The sequence below is a fragment of the Haliotis rubra genome, unplaced genomic scaffold (assembly GCF_003918875.1).
Source record: "Haliotis rubra isolate DU_JTF1 unplaced genomic scaffold, ASM391887v1 Scf482, whole genome shotgun sequence".
In the NCBI taxonomy this organism is placed as follows: Eukaryota; Metazoa; Mollusca; class Gastropoda; order Lepetellida; family Haliotidae; genus Haliotis; species Haliotis rubra.
In genome coordinates, this window is record NW_025767171.1 from 8297 (window position 1) to 27321 (window position 19025).

A 19025-nucleotide genomic window follows, 5' to 3' on the forward strand; every position below is an offset into this window, starting at 1 on the left:
AGTTCTGTAACACCAATGCTACATTATACATGGTTGTATTTATGAGGGACAGTGAAATTGAGGGGATTGTTTGTGTTATAATATCTGTGACTGATCTGTTTAAGATGTTACAAATTCAACAGTGTGTCATCTCTTTGCTGGTTTTCTTTGGTAGACCTGATGCATGTACTTGTAACCATGACAATAAAGTAACACTTATGTAATGCTCTTGAACATGTTGAAGTTGGTATGACTAATTCATATAACCGCTCTCCTCATGTCATGGTTATATGGGTTCGATTCACCACATGGGTGTAATGTGTGAAACCTATTTCTGGTGTTTCATCATGATATTGCTGGAATATTGCTAAAAGCAGTATAAAACTGTACTCACTCACCCACACGTGGTTAATAGTTTAATGTCAGTAACTATAAAATGATTGACAATCAGTTTCAGCATGTTGAAACTAGGACTTTGCACGTTTTGTGTAATGTATGTTTAAGAGCTTTAGCAATATTCCAGCAATACCTCACTTTGAAACATGTTAACTTACATGCGGCAAATGACCTTGTTGAAATCAGTAACTTTAACCAGCAGTTAATGGATACCTGGTAGGATTGGTAAAGTGACTGTAAAGCTGTATTCTCCCCAGGGAGCTGAGAATGACAATTTTAGAGCACACTGATCCATTGATCTTATTTTTGGTAATTGTTAGATTTGTTAGGAAGTAATGAGTCAGAATGTTTGTAAGCTTGTGCTTTATATATTTGCTGCATGCACAGCCACACAGTTCAAGTAATGTCACTTTCTGAAAGAGCAGTTCAAATGTTTATTGTTGAATAAGAAACCTAATTCCTTTAAGTAGAGCAGGTTTAGGGATTGTGGCTTAACTGGTTATAGACCCGTGAAGATTCGGGTTAGAATTGATCTTGGTAACTAGGGCAGCGCAATAGAACCAGTTTATCGGTATTTTCCGGTTCAGACATGAAAACGATATGTATGATCGAAAACCGGTATTTTCACACGCATTCGGAAAACTTCGTAACACTTGGAAATCTTCCGATATTTCCGTTTTTCACACCGGAAGTCATGCGTCTGTTGTAAAATGGTGGTGGTGATGATAATGATGATGATGGTGGTGATGATGATGATGATGATGATGATGATGATGTTGATGATGACTTTGATAATGGTGTGGTGATGATTGTGGCAATTGTGGTAATGCTGGTGGGAATGATTGTGGTGAAAATTACATTGAACTGGATTGTTAAGTTCGGTTTTAAGTTGTGTTCTGAATTTTTGTTCAAGTGTATTTACTCATTAATGACCAGTGATCTCTGATATGTCTGACTAGGTCAAGTTGCTGTCTAAAATCTCAGGGCGTATTTTGAGAGTAGAGGAACTAATTCAAACTAGTAACCACTGTGTTGATGTTAAATTGTTCTTTTCCTTGTTTCATTTGTGCCAAATATTATTTACAGTTTTATTTTGTCATGATTAAAAGTTTTGATTAAAGCTTAATCAAGTATAGTGATTTTGTTGTGTTTTCGCTTTATAAAACAAGCATTAACTCGATTATAAATACTTTTTTGTTAAATAAAACTTCTTGCAATATATTGCAATACATATCGCAATATATGCTTTCACATCGCAATATATCGCTATATGAAAATTCTCTGCAATATCCACCCCTAACAATAAGCATGGATTACCGTCGGTAACCCATGCTTCTCGTAAGCGGCGCCTTGTGCATGCACTAGTTGCATGGATATGTCCGCTATATAAATATCCTATAATAATAACTCGATCGGGTGGTCAGGCTCTCTATTGTCATATGTTTGTTCCTGGTGACTTTACACGTGTCATCAGTTCCCAAATGTGCAGATTGATGCTCATGCTGTTGATCACTGGATTATCTGGTCCAGACTCGATTATTTACAGACTGCCGCCATATAGCTGGAATATTGCTGAGTGCGGCATAAAACTAAACTCACTCAGTCACCCTTAACTTCTCCTTAATGACTGTTTTAAAAAGTGGCAACTCTCATTCAATCTGTTTTTTCTTACAGGGATATTTCTGTCAGCTCGAGGTCACATGTGTGTTTATTATGGGATGTTCAATGGAGAGGAATGGAACGAACTTCAAAAAGAGACTTTCACCAATCTCCAAGAAAATTTTAAAAATGAGAAGTATCATGTGGAAAGGGAGTTAATGGTATTGCCGAAACTTCAGCTGTTGGGTAATTATTATTTATCATTGTTATGGTTATGTATAACTGAGGCCCTGTGAAGATCTGGGTTAGGACTGGTCTTCAGGAACCCCTTCTTGTCATGTGGGTCAGCTTACAGTCAGGTTCGGCGACTTGGTTGATGTATGTCACCATATTCCAGATATATAGATTGATGCTCATTATGTCAATCACTGAACTGTGTGGTCCAGACTCAGTTACTACAGACCTCTGTCTGATAGCTGGATGGGCGGTGAAGTAGCCTAGTGGTTAAAGCGCTTGCATGTAATGCTGAAGATCTGGGATCAATTCCCCACATGGGTACAATGTGTGATGGTCCTTTATGATGTCCACCGTGATATTGCTGGAATATTGCTAAACACAGCGTAAAACTAAACTCACTCACTCACTGATTCATTGATACTGGAATATTGTTGAGTGGTATTTTACAAGCGAATGAGGGCAACAACCATATCTTTCCTCAGCTCCACATGTTCCATCCCCATGTTGATTCCAACTGGCGAAAGTCTGCCATAACCATGGTAACCCTGTCTCATAAAACCAAGGCGACTACCATGAATCTGAGGCTCAAACTTGGTATTTTGGTTGGTGACATGTACTTGCACCAATGCTTCATGGCAGGTTACTCATCATTCTCACAGACTTGATATCATCCCTTGATAGTACCCAAGGGGCGGTTAAAGGGTTCACTCATCACGCTGAAGCCCAGAGTTCAATTCCCCACATGGGTACATCATGTGAAGGCCACTTCTGGTGCCCCCTGCCGAAATATTGCTAAAAGTGGCATAAAACCCAGCTCACTCACTCACCTTATGTTACCCACAGTTCTCTATATCATGGGGCAACATGATAAATATACATAAAGTGTACTTTACTAGATTGTGTGTCAGTAATAAGGAATAATGTGTGTGCTTGACGTTTTCTTGTCAGATTGTAGAAGTCAAGGCATTCTAGCTCCAGGACAGCATCAGCTTCCATTCAGATTTGAAGTCCCCACTTCTTTGCCCTCCTCCTTCAAGGGTGATCATGGCTTCATCACATACTGGATAGAGGCCTCCATTGACCAGAGGCCATATGGAGCTGACATCACATGTCGGAAGGATTTCCAGATACATGGCTTGTTTGACTTGAATCAATCTCTGTCTGCCTTGGTGAGTAGAATGCATGTATTTGGGAAAATCTATCCTATGGATAACATGCTTGAGGCCAATCATTTTAGTTCATCAGGATCAATAATATGACTACCAATGGCTTTAGCTCTCTCAGACCAAATGTATGACCATAGTGCCAATGGTTTTAGCTCTCCAGGAGCAAACATATGACTATAACGCCAATGGTGTTAGCTCAACAGGACCAAATTGTAAGATTACAGCACCAATGGTTTTAACTCACCAGGACCAAATGTATGACTATAGTGCAATGGTTTTAGCTCAGCAGGACCAAACATATGACTATTGTGCCAATGGTTTTAGCTGAGCAGGACCAAACATATGACTATAGCACCAATGGTTTTAGCTCACCAGCACCAAACATATGACTATAGCACCAATGGTGCTGCTTGTCTGTTAATCTATGATATTCCTGTAATTTATATCAGAAATTAACTACAAACATTGAGAGAAAAAACTTTCTTTAAAATTTCGCTTTATGATGTCTCAGGAAAATCACATTTGTGCATTTGCCATGACCTGGTCTTGTTTTGCTGTAATTCAATCAGTCAGTTCGTCAGTTCACAATTGAAATATGTTCAAATATGTTTTAAGTTGCTCATTGATTGCTTTGCTGCAGTCTCCGTGTGAGGAAAAAGGTGAAGATTCCAACTGCTGTTTTTGTTGAGCCACTGGATCATACAGTTATAAGATTATTTTACCAAAGAAAGGGTTCGAAAGGACAGAAACAATCAGACCAGTTATTGAGATGACAAATAGCACACAAGCCTCTGTTGTTGCTGAGCTAAAATTCAGTAAGGTTGGTGTGTTTTGTTTTTCTTCTAGCTCACCTGATGAGAAAATTCAATTTAATTAGTTTAGTTATATGTGTTGTGCATGTCATGTGCCTTCATTGGGGCGGTGGGGTAGCCTACTGGTTAAAGCGTTAGCTTGTCACGCCAAAGATCCGGGTTCAATTCCCCACATGGGTACAATGTGTGAAGCCCATTTCTGGTGTCCCTTGCCGTGATGTTTCTAGAATATTTCCATAAGCGAAGAAAATCCATACCCACTCACTCACTCATTGGTCCTTAGTGGTATAATGATACAGCGACACTTGTATCCTGATACAAGCAAATGAATACATACATAATGTTACAAGACACGCATCGGGATATATAAGATTCATTACAATACCGGGCGGTGGGGTAGCCTAGTGGTTAAAGCGTTCGCTCGTCACGCCGAAGACCCGGGTTTGATTCCCCACATGGGTACAGTGTGTGAAGCTCATTTCTGGCGTCCCCGCCATGATATTGCTGGAATATTGCTAAAAGCAGCGTAAACTCAAACTCACTCACTCACTCATTACAATACCAGTTGTATTACGGTAAAAACACCTGAATAATGTAATGCTAAACAAAACTGTTCAACAACCATATTGCATATTGTCTCATATGTAGTATGACATTCGTACTGGCCTCTAGCCTATATTTCTCTGCCCTTCAATATGCCATCTTTGTCTTCTTGAAACCTGTGTTGCGAGGTCAGCTTCTTTCATGGGTGCTTCTGTTGATTATATTTAAAGGCACAATGCCTCACGTTTTCGACTATATTTTGGCCTATATTATACATATTGGGGCATATGCACACACTTTAGCTTCCTATTGATGCAATAAATGACTTATTATCCTTTACAACTTGCCTGAAATTGATAATTGAAACTTTGAGGCGAACAGCTTCCAATCCAAGCATACTTGCCACATATGGAATGTAAACAATTGCTCCATACATCAGTGTTGTCGGTGTTTGCTGAACTGGTTTAAATCACAAGTTGTGCACAGGATATTCGTAAAGAGTGCTCCAAGGGACATAACTCTATGAGGTTCTCTTGAAATAATGTTCGGTCAGTAGAGGGTGCAAGAGCCGATTTAATGCAACATTGCCTTAATTTAATCGAACTTTTTAGTTTAATATTGTAATCTAAATACGTAATTGTATTTGGAATAAATTATATGGTAGCTTTCCTGAGGGCTGATAGTTAGTATTATTGAGAGAAATGCATTATTTTACTTTTAGAGAAGTGTGGTGTGACATTGTGCCTTTAATCCTATTTGTGCATAGTTAGTATTATTGAGAGAAATGCATTATTTTATTTTTATAGAAGTGTGGTGTGACATTGTGCCTTGAGTCTTATTTGTGCATAGTTAGTATTATTGAGAGAAATGCATTATTTTATTTTTAGAGAAGTGTGGTGTGACATTGTACCTTTAGTCATATTTGTGCATAGTTAGTATTATTGAGAGAAATGCATTATTTTATTTTTAGAGAAGTGTGGTGTGACATTGTGCCTTTAATCATATTTGTGCATAGTTAGTATTATTGAGAGAAATGCATTATTTTAGTTTGGAAGAAGTGTGGTGTGACATTGTGCCTTTAATCCTATTTGTGCATAGTTAGTATTATTGAGAGAAATGCATTATTTTAGTTTGAGAGAAGTATGGTGTGACATTGTGCCTTTAATCATATTTGTGCATAGTTAGTATTATTGAGAGAAATGCATTATTTTATTTTTAGAGAAGTGTGGTGTGACATTGTGCCTTTAATCCTATTTGTGCATAGTTAGTATTATTGAGAGAAATGCATTATTTTAGTTTGAAAGAAGTGTGGTGTGACATTGTGCCTTTAATCATATTTGAGCATAGTTAGTATTATTAAGAGAAATGCATTATTTTATTTTTAGAGAAGTGTGGTGTGACATTGTGCCTTTAATCCTATTTGTGCATAGTTAGTATTATTGAGAGAAATGCATTATTTTGTTTTTAGAGAAGTGTGGTGTGACATTGTGCCTTTAGTCATATTTGTGCATAGTTAGTATTATTGAGAGAAATGCATTATTTTATTTTTAGAGAAGTGTGGTGTGACATTGTGCCTTTAGTCATATTTGTGCATAGTTAGTATTATTGAGAGAAATGCATTATTTTAGTTTGAAAGAAGTGTTGTGTGACATTGTGCCTTTAATCCTATTTGTGCATAGTTAGTATTATTGAGAGAGATGCATTATTTTATTTTTAGAGAAGTATGGTGTGACATTGTGCCTTTAGTCATATTTGTGCATAGTTAGTATTATTGAGAGAAATGCATTATTTTATTTTTATAGAAGTGTGGTGTGACATTGTGCCTTTAGTCATATTTGTGCATAGTTAGTATTATTGAGAGAAATGCATTATTTTATTTTTATAGAAGTGTGGTGTGACATTGTGCCTTTAGTCATATTTGTGCATAGTTAGTATTATTGAGAGAAATGCATTATTTTATTTTTAGAGAAGTATGGTGTGACATTGTGCCTTTAGTCATATTTGTGCATAGTTAGTATTATTGAGAGAAATGCATTATTTTATTTTTAGAGAAGTGTGGTGTGACATTGTGCCTTTAGTCATATTTGTGCATAGTTAGTATTATTGAGAGAAATGCATTATTTTATTTTTAGAGAAGTGTGGTGTGACATTGTGCCTTTAGTCATATTTGTGCATAGTTAGTATTATTGAGAGGAATGCATTATTTTATGTTTAGAGAAGTGTGGTGTGACATTGTGCCTTTCATCATATTTGTGCATAGTTAGTATTATTGAAAGAAATGCATTATTTTAGTTTGGAAGAAGTGTGGTGTGACATTGTGCCTTTAATCCTATTTGTGCATAGTTAGTATTATTGAGAGAAATGCATTATTTTATTTTTAGAGAAGTGTGGTGTGACATTGTGCCTTTAATCATATTTGTGCATAGTTAGTATTATTGAAAGAAATGCATTATTTTAGTTTGGAAGAAGTGTGGTGTGACATTGTGCCTTTAATCATATTTGTGCATAGTTAGTATTATTGAGAGAAATGCATTATTTTATTTTTAGAGAAGTGTGGTGTGACATTGTGCCTTTAGTCATATTTGTGCAAGGCGATGCACATGGAAACAACTGATGGTTCAGGGTCCTTGTGCTGGGTGTATAGAAACCATAAAGTAGGATCAGATCTTATAAGTAACAACTTACAGATCATAAATAACAATGTTGTGACAGATATCAGAGCTGTAAAATAGGAAATTTCATACAGAAATGTGCATCACAGCTGGCCTCTATAAAATCCACAAAATGTGTGTTTATGTAATCCTAGCTTGTATCTTGTAAGGTAGCCGAAGGTTGTAACATTCTTATCCCCCTGGCGTATAATGTGCCCCATCTTTCACCCCGTAATCATTTCCTTTGCAGAACATAACTCAAAAACCATAACTCAAAAAAAATTGGGAAATATATCAAACAGAACGTAAAGTGGTGCCTTTTGCTATGTACAGATTTTTAGCATTTATTTTTTTCTGAATGTTTCATGTAAACAATTTGGACTAAGTGTCAAGAAGGGGTGCATTTCGTTTCCTGAGCATAACTACTACAACGTTCAATATCTATCAACAAAACGTGGCAGATATATCAAACAGTTCCTGAAGTGGTGCCATTAACTATTTGCAAATTTGAAATTCATAATATCCATATAAATTACAGGTCTTCTTGTTCTAAAAACTTCTAGAACATGTAAAAGATATGTTATGAATATTGGTTGTTGTTTTCTAGAGTGTTCAATATACAGTCAGAGGGCAAGTATGGACTGGTGACTTTGTAGTTCTGAAAGAATACTCTCACAAGGTGCAACCAGGGGTGGATGAAGTCTGGACACCTGACATAACACTTGGAGATCAGCTCCTGCCATCGCAGGTCCTGCCCTCCTGTATAGATGTCATTTACTCACTGCATGTAAGTATCGGTTCCTTGTTGCGGTGGGGAAGCCTAGTGGAGAAAGCCTTCACTTGGCCCGGTTTCAATTCCCCACATGGTACAATGTGTGAAGCCCATTTCTGGTGTCCCCTGCCGTGATCTTGCTGGAATATTGCTCAAAGTGGCATAAAACTGAACTCTCTCATTCACTCACTATTGCTGTTGAAACAATTCACATGACCAGACCACAAGTGATTGGGCTGTATAAGCCTGAATCAGATAGTGAAAAGTAAGTGAAATAAATGAAGACAAATAGTGAAAACATAACCTGTAGCATATATCTTACAAAATAAATTTCTGCTGATCAGGTGAACCAGTTGCATGTCAATTTCATTCCTGCACCATAAGTAGGTAAGGCATTACATGTGATAAACATCATGATGATGTTGCAGTAATGTGGTAAACACGTGTACATTTCATTCCAGCTGGAGCTTGAACTCAGTGGCTGCAATTGTGATCAAATGGATACAGTAATCGAGATTATGATTGGTGACTTAAATGTAGAATTTGGTGGCACCCGTCTGCCGGTGATGACGCAACCACAACCACAAACCTATATCTACGAGCAAGTTGACTTAACAGCAGGAGCTGGTGGTGGACCAGAACGTCGGCCTTTACTGCCTGCTGGCTATCCCCAGAAGGGAGGGATCCCTCAGACTGGCTACTATCAGGGCTACTCAGGTGGTCCAGGACCTCCCATAATCCATCAGCCAGCTGCTCCCAGTGCTCCACCTGGTGGCAATGAACCACGTAAGGTTACACAAATCTGATATAAAGTCCATTTGTAATTTTTCGCTTCACAATTGCACCGTCCCTATTGCTAAAACACTGGTATTTTAATTTCAGTCTAAGTAAACTTAGGCTTAGTATTATTCATTACACTGCTTATACAAAATGTAAAAAAAATGTAACAAAATTTTATCCCATCCATCTCACGACTTACATTCTTGTTTTAAACTTTTACCATCTGGACGTAGATTCCTTGTACCTATAGTTCGCACAAAAAGGTCCCAAACATCTTTTATACCTGTTAGCATTAGACTTTTAAATGAATGTTAGACCCAGCCACAATTTTAAATGCATTTGACTACTAGTCTCTTCCAGTATACACTGGTTATCCTTCTCATCCTGTTTATCTGTGTGTTTAAGGTGATCGTTGTTCTTTGCTTAATTTGTTTTAACCATGCTGTATGCCTCACTGTTTTAAAAGGAATTCCTTTGTTGGGCAATAACGTATTATTATTATACTGAGTCTAACAAATCCTAGTAGAGGGTCGCATCAGCTAACCATTTGAACTGACCTATCAGAACACAGCTTACCAAATCACGAAATTTGACATTCACACATACCTTTTGAACTTTTACCTCATAAAAGTTTGTACCCGAACGATTCTGAATGCTATTTTCCGTACGATCGCTTCTGAGTGATGCACATGGAGCACACCTCAGCAGTGAGTAAACAGTCGCTGAAAATAGTGTTTTGTCAGTATTCTAGGAAGTCAGCTTGCGGAAATATTAGCTAATGGTAACCATGTCATCAGAAAGCCCTAAGCGTATATACTGCAGGTCAAATATCTGTGTTTTATGCAGATTTGTTGAGAGATCAGTGTTAGTGACGGGGCAATTTTGAAAGTCCCGCCAAAACCTAAATAGTAGCTGTTGTCTGATTGGTTAAATCCGTTCGTCCGTCTCACATTTGATTGGACGGTCACAGGTCGCTCAAAGGTTAGCTGATGCGACCTTCTACTAGGGTTTGTTAGACACAGCAGTGTAACGAATAATACTGAGCCTAAGTTTACTTAGACTGTTTAATTTCAATAAAAAGGATGGAATGTTTGTATCTTCAGTCCTTTTTCCCCAGCACCTCCGAGCTACTCTGAATGTATCCAGATGTCCGTGCTGTCTGGACCTGGGGACCCATCAGCTCCTCCTGCTGGTCATCCTGCAGGATTCCCGCAGGCTGCAGCTTCTCCGTACTCTCCTCCATCACAGAGCTACGTGTATCACCAACCAGAGCAGGAGAAATACTCATGATCAAGTGCAACATACATCATGGATTTATTTGACCTGATCCCAGGCCTGGTATATAGCCCTACATCTTCAGCAATATTCAGAAAAAAATCACAAAATGGAATAATAACATTTCAAGTCATGTTCATACATTCTGCCCAAAGGAAGCTAAACAGCACCCAGTTTGTTTATGTGACTATAGTCAATCTGTTATGGAACACAGCCTTCCAGTTGTGAGTGGTCTTTGACTTACTTGGAGTAATATCATATGAGATGTCCTAGATTGGTGGGATCAAGATGTGTTTCAGTTTCAGGACCAGTGAAGAGGAAGAGGCTTTAAAACACCTCTGAATCTAAGAACTATAGCAAATATCTCCACTGGACTGACACGTGAATAGAGAGTGTTTTCGCTACTTGCTACAAACATCAGTGCTAGGTTCCAGTAAATTAGGAAAGAGTTGTTTTTTCAGCTCCTAGTTTTTTTTGGAATAGTTAATCATAAAAATACCTTTCTTGCATGCAAATCACTTTTGTATATTGTATGTCAGCTGACAGGATACATTCAAAATGTGGAATTGTAACTCAGAATAGATTACATCACAAATCCATACTATTTTAGGGCAAGTATGGCGGTATATCCTGTGCTGTTAGTCGAGAAGTAGTCATGATAGGAATTACTTACTTCTGACATGTCTTCCTGTGTCATGTGTCTACAGCATTAGAATGATTGGTTGCATGTGACTTGGACATAAGCTCATTAACCATTGTGGACCATCTGCTATAATCTGTTCAGAATCTCTCTCTGGCCTGTGAGTTACTGATACCTGTCAACCTTTGGAGGCATCTGTTGAGTTAAAGTGACAAGTCCACTGAGAAAGTGTTATCCATTATAACATGTGTTACAAGTCATTCAGGAACTGGTTGAAAACATGGACCTGTTTTATTATTTATTCAAGATTTTTCAAAACTCTCTTTATGAATATTATTGTGTTACTGTATGTCATGTTCCTATATCTTGATGTGTTTTTAGGAAGATTATTATTTTTCCTTATCCTGACTCATGCTTAATTGCTTGTCTCTTTCTTCTTGTGAATGATAGTGGAACACTTTAATCCCCTTTTGAAGCTCCCGTCAAAAAAGCAGACGTAAAATCACTCACCCAGTGTTATCTCCCTTTTGACTCTTTTGGCGAGAAAACCATGTCACATGTTCGGACATGCCCCTTACTCTCTCCTTCTTCGCCCTTGAGGACAGTTGTGAGAGTGCCTGGGTCCCCTATACGGCGTTATATCCTTTAAACTTTTAGGCCTTGCTACTAAATTAGCTGTATACGGTTTTAGGATTGATATACCAACAATATGGTTTGAAATTTTGTCAAAATTATCTGTATTTGTTCACGTTGTTGACATGTGTTTTCATCGTGTTTATTTTTTATGAAATCTTGCAGTCGTTGCAGACTCCGATTGTCATTTGCTGATCCACATTTAACATGTCCTAATTGTACTTCTCCATGTTCTTCCAGCTTTCGCTGTCAATTTTGTCAGCATTTAACTGAAGTTGAATTTAATAACTATTTATATTCCATTTTTAGGCGTGCCAAAGACATGGGTAGACGACTTTCACAAGTCATGTCTAAACCAAATGATTGTGTTGATAACCGTTTGTTGTTGCCTACTGACATTCACCATTCTAGTAGTTTACCGGCTGCGTCTACGGAGCAGGTCGCTGTGTCTGATGGCAGCTCCTGCTCCAAGAAGAGGTCATCTACATCAACTTTAACCTCATCGCAGTCGAAGAAGACGAGGACATCGTCTTCTCAGAAGAAGAAGTCGTCTACTAAGACTCCGGCGAAGTCTTCACATGGGGCAGCGCTTAAGACAAGGTCTTTTGCTACAGAGATCATCCCAGCTGATGAAGTAGACGTTAATGATGAGCCACCAATCCTCATCCCTGAAGTGCCAGTGAGGAAGACGAGGTCTTCATCTACAGCAACAGCAACAGTCATCACAACGCAGACATCAGATAGAGATAGCAGTTCGTCACAAGTGCCACAGTCCTGGGGAGAAGCCTCGACACTCTCAGATGCGTCGTACGCAGTGCAGCAGCAGCAGCAGCAGCAGTCGTCGTCGCAGAGCTTCAACCCTGGGGTCTTCATGCAGCAGTTTACACAGCAGATGATGGACATGATGGAGTGAAGGTTCGTGCAAGAGAAGGCAGCGACAGACGCCCCATCTACATCAAAAGCAGCCTGCAGATCACAGACCACCGATGACAGCAGCCTGCACGAAGGAGGAAGCATGCGCGAAGGCAGACGCATGCGCGAAGATGGAAGCATTCGTGAAGGAGGAAGCATGCACGAAAGCACTCATGAAGGAGGAAGCCTGCGCGAAGGTGGAAGCATTCACGAAGCAGGAAGCATGCGCTAAGCATTCGCGAAGGAGGAAGCATGCGCGAAGGATCGCACACTCTACGATGTACTTGGACACCTTCACCGAAAGAGCATTCGCGAGGGAACAGAACCAGACGTTCACCGGAGCATCGCAGATCATCCTCCTCTGATATGGACAGCCATCAGGAGCATTCGCGAAGGTCTCCACAAAAGCGGATAATGAAGTGTTTACATACAGGATGTCTAACGAGGACTTAGATACACTTAGTCTTCCACCCATCGATCCGGTCGCAGATGTACCGAGGAATCTCAGCACAGCCTTCAGGAAGGCAATGAAGTTCCAGAGTCAGAGCATCCCACCATTCAACGCTAAGAAGTTCTCTCTTCACCACATGGAACCATCTATCTTTGCAGGGAAATTGAGGACATGGCCAAGGAAGTAACCAAAGAGTCAAGGGAGGTAATGATGATCAAGTCCATCGACACACTAGCCAGTGTTATCTGTCAGGCCTCGCAACGCTACTCCGGCAAGTCGAAGTTCACAGGAATACAAAGAGCCAGGGAAAAGAAATATGGCAGCTCCAGAGGAGGCAAGGATTCTTTCGTCGCCCAACCGGAGCTCCCAGAGGTAACCCCGGAAGAGGCAGGGCATCCAGAGGTGCCAGGAACTTTAGATGCTGAAGGACGGGTTCGGAACGACTGGAGTCTTCCACCCTCAGCCGTTCCCATACAACCTTCAACAGTGGGTGGACGTCTACAACGCTACTGGAAGAATTGGGGAATTCTTCAGGACGACTACGTATCCCAGATCCTACTCAGAGGATACAAGATACAACTAAAAGCAGTACCACCATTGACAAGCAACTCTCTGACCAACAACTATGCAGCCGACCAGAGGGAGAATCTACTCGACGCTATCACAACTCTACTCGAGAAGGAGGCGATCGAAAGAAATGAAACAGGAGTTTGTCACGCCCGGTTTTTACTCCCCAATATTCTTAGTACCAAAGAAAACTGCCAGGGAAAAGTTCCGACTTACATACAACATGAGGAAATTCAACCAAGATTATCTACGCAGCCCAGCAAAGTTCAGAATGATACATCTACCTCAACTGCGACAACTCATACGTCCTTTAGACTACTTCGCCAGCATAGATCTACAGGATGCATATCTTCACATCACGATACATCCGGACTGAAGGAAATATCTACGATTCCTTTTCAACGGAGGTCATTTCCAATGGAAGGTGCTACCATTTGGAATATTGTCGGCCCCCTGGTTGTTTACTCAAGTGACAAAGCCAATCATCACTTATCTACATCATCGAGGTCTACGCAGTGCATTTTACCTGAACGACGGGATTCAAGCTCTTCAAGATCCCAGTCAACTCAGACTGCAACTAGACTTCACGATCAGGTTACTTACACAACTAGGATGGCTAGTAAATCTCCTCAAATCGGAACTACAACCCACACAGGATCTACAATTCCTAGGAATACGATTCATCACATCTCAGAATCACATAATCGTTCCAGAGGAGCGTTGGGTCAAGATACAACAGATGATATCTCAAGCACTACTCTCTCCGTTACCACTACGAAATTGTCAGAGCCTACTCGGTCTCCTCACGTAAGCGCAAGACATGACACGCAGAGGAAGACTACAACTGCGCCCACTACAAGTGTTCGTGAACGCTCATCTAGACAGTTCGGACTGCCGGACGGACTGAAACCATATCTCCTATGGTGGACACGGAAGTCGAATATTTGCGGAGGAACCTACTTATCAGAGCCAGAGTACAACACACATCTCTACGTAGATGCATCACTCCAAGGATGGGGAGCCCACCTCGACAACGAAGAGGCAGCAGCGAAATGGTCGAGTCAGGAGCAAAGTCTACACATCAACATGCTCGAGATGAAAGCAGTCATAAACGCCTTACTACACTGGTCCAGGTTACTAAGGAACGCACAACTGCTGATCCACAGTGGCGTTCTACATCAACAAACAAGGATCAACAAGATCAAGGAATCTACTAGATCTCAGCTTTCATCTGTTCAGCATAATAGACAAATTGAACATCGACGGGAAAGCATGTCACATTCCCGGAGCCAAGAATGTGATAGCAGCCCCCCCCTTTCTCGTCCAACACAACCATCCCCGACGGAATGGATGTTACACCCAGAAGCATTCAGATGCATCATACAGAGGATAGGATCTCCACTAATAGACCTGTTTGCTACAAGGTTCAACAAACAAATGCCAACATTCGTCTCTCCGGTTCCGGATCCACAAGAATGGGCAACAGATGCTCTAAGCATCTCCTGGGAAGGACTAAACGCATACGCGTTTCCACCTCCAGCTGTAATACCGCAGGTATTACAGAAAATCAAGCAGACGAAGAACCTGCAACTGATTTTGGTCGAGCCCTACTGGCCAGCGAGGGTGTGGTTTCCCATCCTCATTCAAGAACTTGGAAATCCAACCCTACAACTTCCAGAGTGGCCGAACCTACTAATGCATCCGCACACCAAGCAAGTACATGGCAATCCAACAGTATTCCAACTACAGGCATGGAACGTCATAAACGCCTTACTACACTGGTCCAGCTTACTAAGGAACGCACAACTGATGATCCACACAGACAACTCCACAGTGGCGTTCTACATCAACAAACAAGGATCAACAAGATCAAGGAATCTACTAGATCTCAGCTTTCATCTGTTCAGCATAATAGACAAATTGAACATCGACGGGAAAGCATGTCACATTCCCGGAGCCAAGAATGTTATAGCAGACGCCCTATCTCATCCAACACAACCATCCCCGACGGAATGGATGTTACACCCGGAAGCATTCAGATGCATCATACAGAGGATAGGATCTCCACTGATAGAACTGTTTGCTACAAGGTTCAACAAACAAATGCCAACATTCGTCTCTCCGGTTCCAAAGAACTCGGAAATCCAACCCTACAACTTCCAGGGTGGCCGAACCTACTAATGCATCCGCACACCAAGCAAGTACATGGCAATCCAACAGTATTCCAACTACAGGCATGGAACGTATTAAAACTTGCTTGAAGAAAAGAGGATACTCCGCCAGAGCAGCGAACGCAGTCACATTGGCTCTACGTAGATCAACTTGCAGCTTGTACGACGACAAGTGGCAGAGCTTTGAGAAATACGCCTTAAGGAAGGGCTTCACGGCAATGGAAGCAACACATCCACAAGTGGCGGAATATCTTTGTCATCTAAGACAAACAAGGCGGTTAAAAGGTTCAACACTATCTACATACCTAGTGGCCCTCAGTACATTTATCACCATGAAGACAGGTGTGAAACTGACTAAAGTACCAGAGGTACTAGCTCTACTACGCTCCTATAAGTTGGAAGGCCAACAAAAGAAATTCAAAGCACCTGCTTGGGATCTCAACGTAGTCTTACAGCATCTCACCAGTGATGCTTATGAACCACTAGGAAGGACATCCTATGAGTTTCTAACACATAAAACTCTGTTCCTGGTCGCCTTGGCAACAGCAGCTCGGATGTCAGAAATAGATGCTCTGGACTTTGAACGAATACGGTTTGATGCACATCGCAATATCATACATCTGGGATTGAGATGGGACTTCATAGCAATTCCACATCCCAGCACTTTCGTTAGTCCTTAGACCACAGGATACTAAGGATGTACTATCCTTATGTCCAATCAGAGCATTACAAATCTACCTACAAAGGTCTAAGATGAGGAGACGAAAATTCAAGCGCCTTTTCATCCCTGTATCTACGGAGACACCTACGGAAATCTCACGTACAACAATATCAATATGGATGAGAGCCGTCATATTGAGAGCCTATAAAGCAGCAGGACTTGAGCCACCACAAGCCTCCAATCCTCATTAAGTAAAAGCACTGGCGTCGACACTTTCTCTACATGGAAATTGCTCAATCTCGACAATAATGGAAGGGTGCTATTGGAAGTCAGAGACTGTGTTTGCCAACCACTACCTCAGAGACATTGCTACCAAGGATGTCTCCGGTATCCACCAGTTTGGGCCTCTTGTTGTAGCACAACAATTGACGGTTCCTCAAAGACGCTGAGATGAATCTTACCCTTTATCACATGACTTGTAAAAGCCGACACTCAGAGAGTTGGGGCTTAGAGTCCATGCGCATGTCTAAAGATAGGCTAGCATGAGTGACAGACCCTATACTTGTAAGGACTTACTCGTATATGAAGAAGGGTCACTTCTCCATTGATGCAGAAATCAGTCATGGAGCAGTATAAATCCACTTTTACTGTCAGGAGAAGCGTCATCAGAGGAAGCTGGAAGGAAGGATCAGCATAGTACTATAAGAAGTTCCCTCAGGGGGGTATGCAGGATGTAAATCAGCATGGAATCTAGAGTGGCTTGACCCACCACCTGTTTCGTTGGATTCTACAAGCAATTAAGCCTGAGTCAGGATAAGGAAAAATATGTAATTTTTAGATTAAAATTGATATTTTATACTTATCCTGACTCATGAGGTAAGACCTCCCAACCTCCCCTCATGGCACTCTGGATTCCCTGTAATCCAGGTGTCGGGCGCTTAATCAGGAGAGAGTGAGGGGAATGTTCGAACATGTGACGTGGTTTTCCCGCCAAAAGAGTCACAAAGGAGATAACACTGGGTGAGTGATTTTACGTCCGCTTTTTTTAAGGGAGCTTCAAAAGGAGATTCAAGTGTTCCACTATCATTCACAAGAAGAAAGAGACAAGCGATTAAGCATGAGTCAGGATAAGTATAAAATATCAATTTTAATCTAAAAATTACATGTTTTTACAAAGTGACACTGACAGTGTTATCAACACCTAGTCAAACGTTTTGTATGGTGACACATGCCAAATGAGCACAATATATCGTGCCACCACATTTTAGGTCACAGTACGTACCAAGCTGTCACACTACCACTGCTGTTGTGCCTCTATTGAAAATATTGGAAATGGTGTTGTAATATTGCACTTGCAGTACCATTGCCACGGAAACAATGTCCCCAGTATTTACCCCTGTACATAAAGAGTGAAATATTGTCCGGTATCTCTCTCATGCACCTATATGGAGTGAGTGAGTTTAGTTTTATGCCCCACTTAGCAATATTCCAGCTATATGGCGGCGGTCTGTAAATAATCGAGTCATCAACAGCAGGTAATCCAGTGATCAACAGCATGAGCTTCGATCTACCCAATTGGGATATGATAACATGCGTCAACCACCCTGACCACCCGATCCCGTATGACAAGCACAGGTTACTGAAGACCAATTCTAGCCCGGATCTTCACGGGTGGAGACAAACACGGGTTACTGAAGACCAATTCTAGCCCGGATCTTCACGGGTGGAGACAAGCACGGGTTACTGAAGACCAATTATAGCCCGGATCTTTACAGGTGGAGACAAGCACGGGTTACTGAAGACCAATTCTAGCCCATATCTTCACGGGTGAACCTTATGGAAATGACACAACTGGCACGATGCTGCAATATTTAATGAACTTCCATTTAAACTCAATCTGTCTTACTGTTGTACAATTTGTTGTTTCTGAGGCAGCATAATTTTGTCAACTGATTTGTCTGATTTGAAGCCCCTTAATGAACAGCTCTTCAAAACTAGGAACAATATAGTGTTGGCATGTAATGCTATTTTCTAGCTATGATATGGTATAAAATTGCAATTTAAGAATAATCTGGTTTAAGATATTTTAGAATGTGTTTCCTAGAATCATTTATGGTTGGTGCTATATTTGTTTTGTTTAAGGGCGGTGGGGTACCCTAGTGGTTAAAGCGTTCACTCGTCACACCGAAGACCCAGGTTCACATGGGTACAATGTGTGAAGCCCATTTCTGGTGTCCCCCGCCGTGATATTGCTGGAATATTGCTAAAAGCGGAGTAAAACTAAACTTGTTTTGTTTTTTGTTACTTGTTTTTATAAACTGTATGTTATTGCCATTGGAAACGTTACCACACAAAATGATGATTCATGTGTTCATGATATAGAGTCCCTATCAGACAAGTTTACATCATACACAGGACCTATCAGACAAGTTTACATCATACACAGGACCTATCAGACAAGTTTACATTATACACAGGACCTACATCATACACAGGACCTATCAGACATGTTTACATCATACACAGGACCTGTCAGACAAGTTTACATCATACACAGGACCTATCAGACATGTTTACATCATACACAGTACCTATCAGACAAGTTTACATCATACACAGGACCTACATCATACACAGTACCTATCAGACAAGTTTACATCATACACAGGACCTAAATCATACACAGTACCTATCAGACAAGTTTACATCATACACAGGACCTATCAGACATGTTTACATCATGCACAGGACCTATCAGACAAGTTTACATCATGCACAGG

At 40.7% G+C, this 19025-nt stretch overlaps 1 protein-coding gene across 1 annotated transcript; it reads left to right on the forward strand.

The window, feature by feature from the left end:
- Window positions 1–2054: 2054 nt before the first annotated feature.
- Window positions 2055–11308, forward strand: LOC124291125 (collagen alpha-1(I) chain-like). The gene is made up of 6 exons (XM_046728030.1): window positions 2055–2220; window positions 3160–3380; window positions 4018–4197; window positions 7991–8170; window positions 8617–8941; window positions 10053–11308. Exons 3-6 carry the CDS (start codon window positions 4147–4149, stop codon window positions 10223–10225), a joined length of 729 nt encoding a protein of 242 aa, XP_046583986.1. The 5' UTR covers window positions 2055–2220; window positions 3160–3380; window positions 4018–4146; the 3' UTR covers window positions 10226–11308.
- Window positions 11309–19025: the final 7717 nt, after the last annotated feature.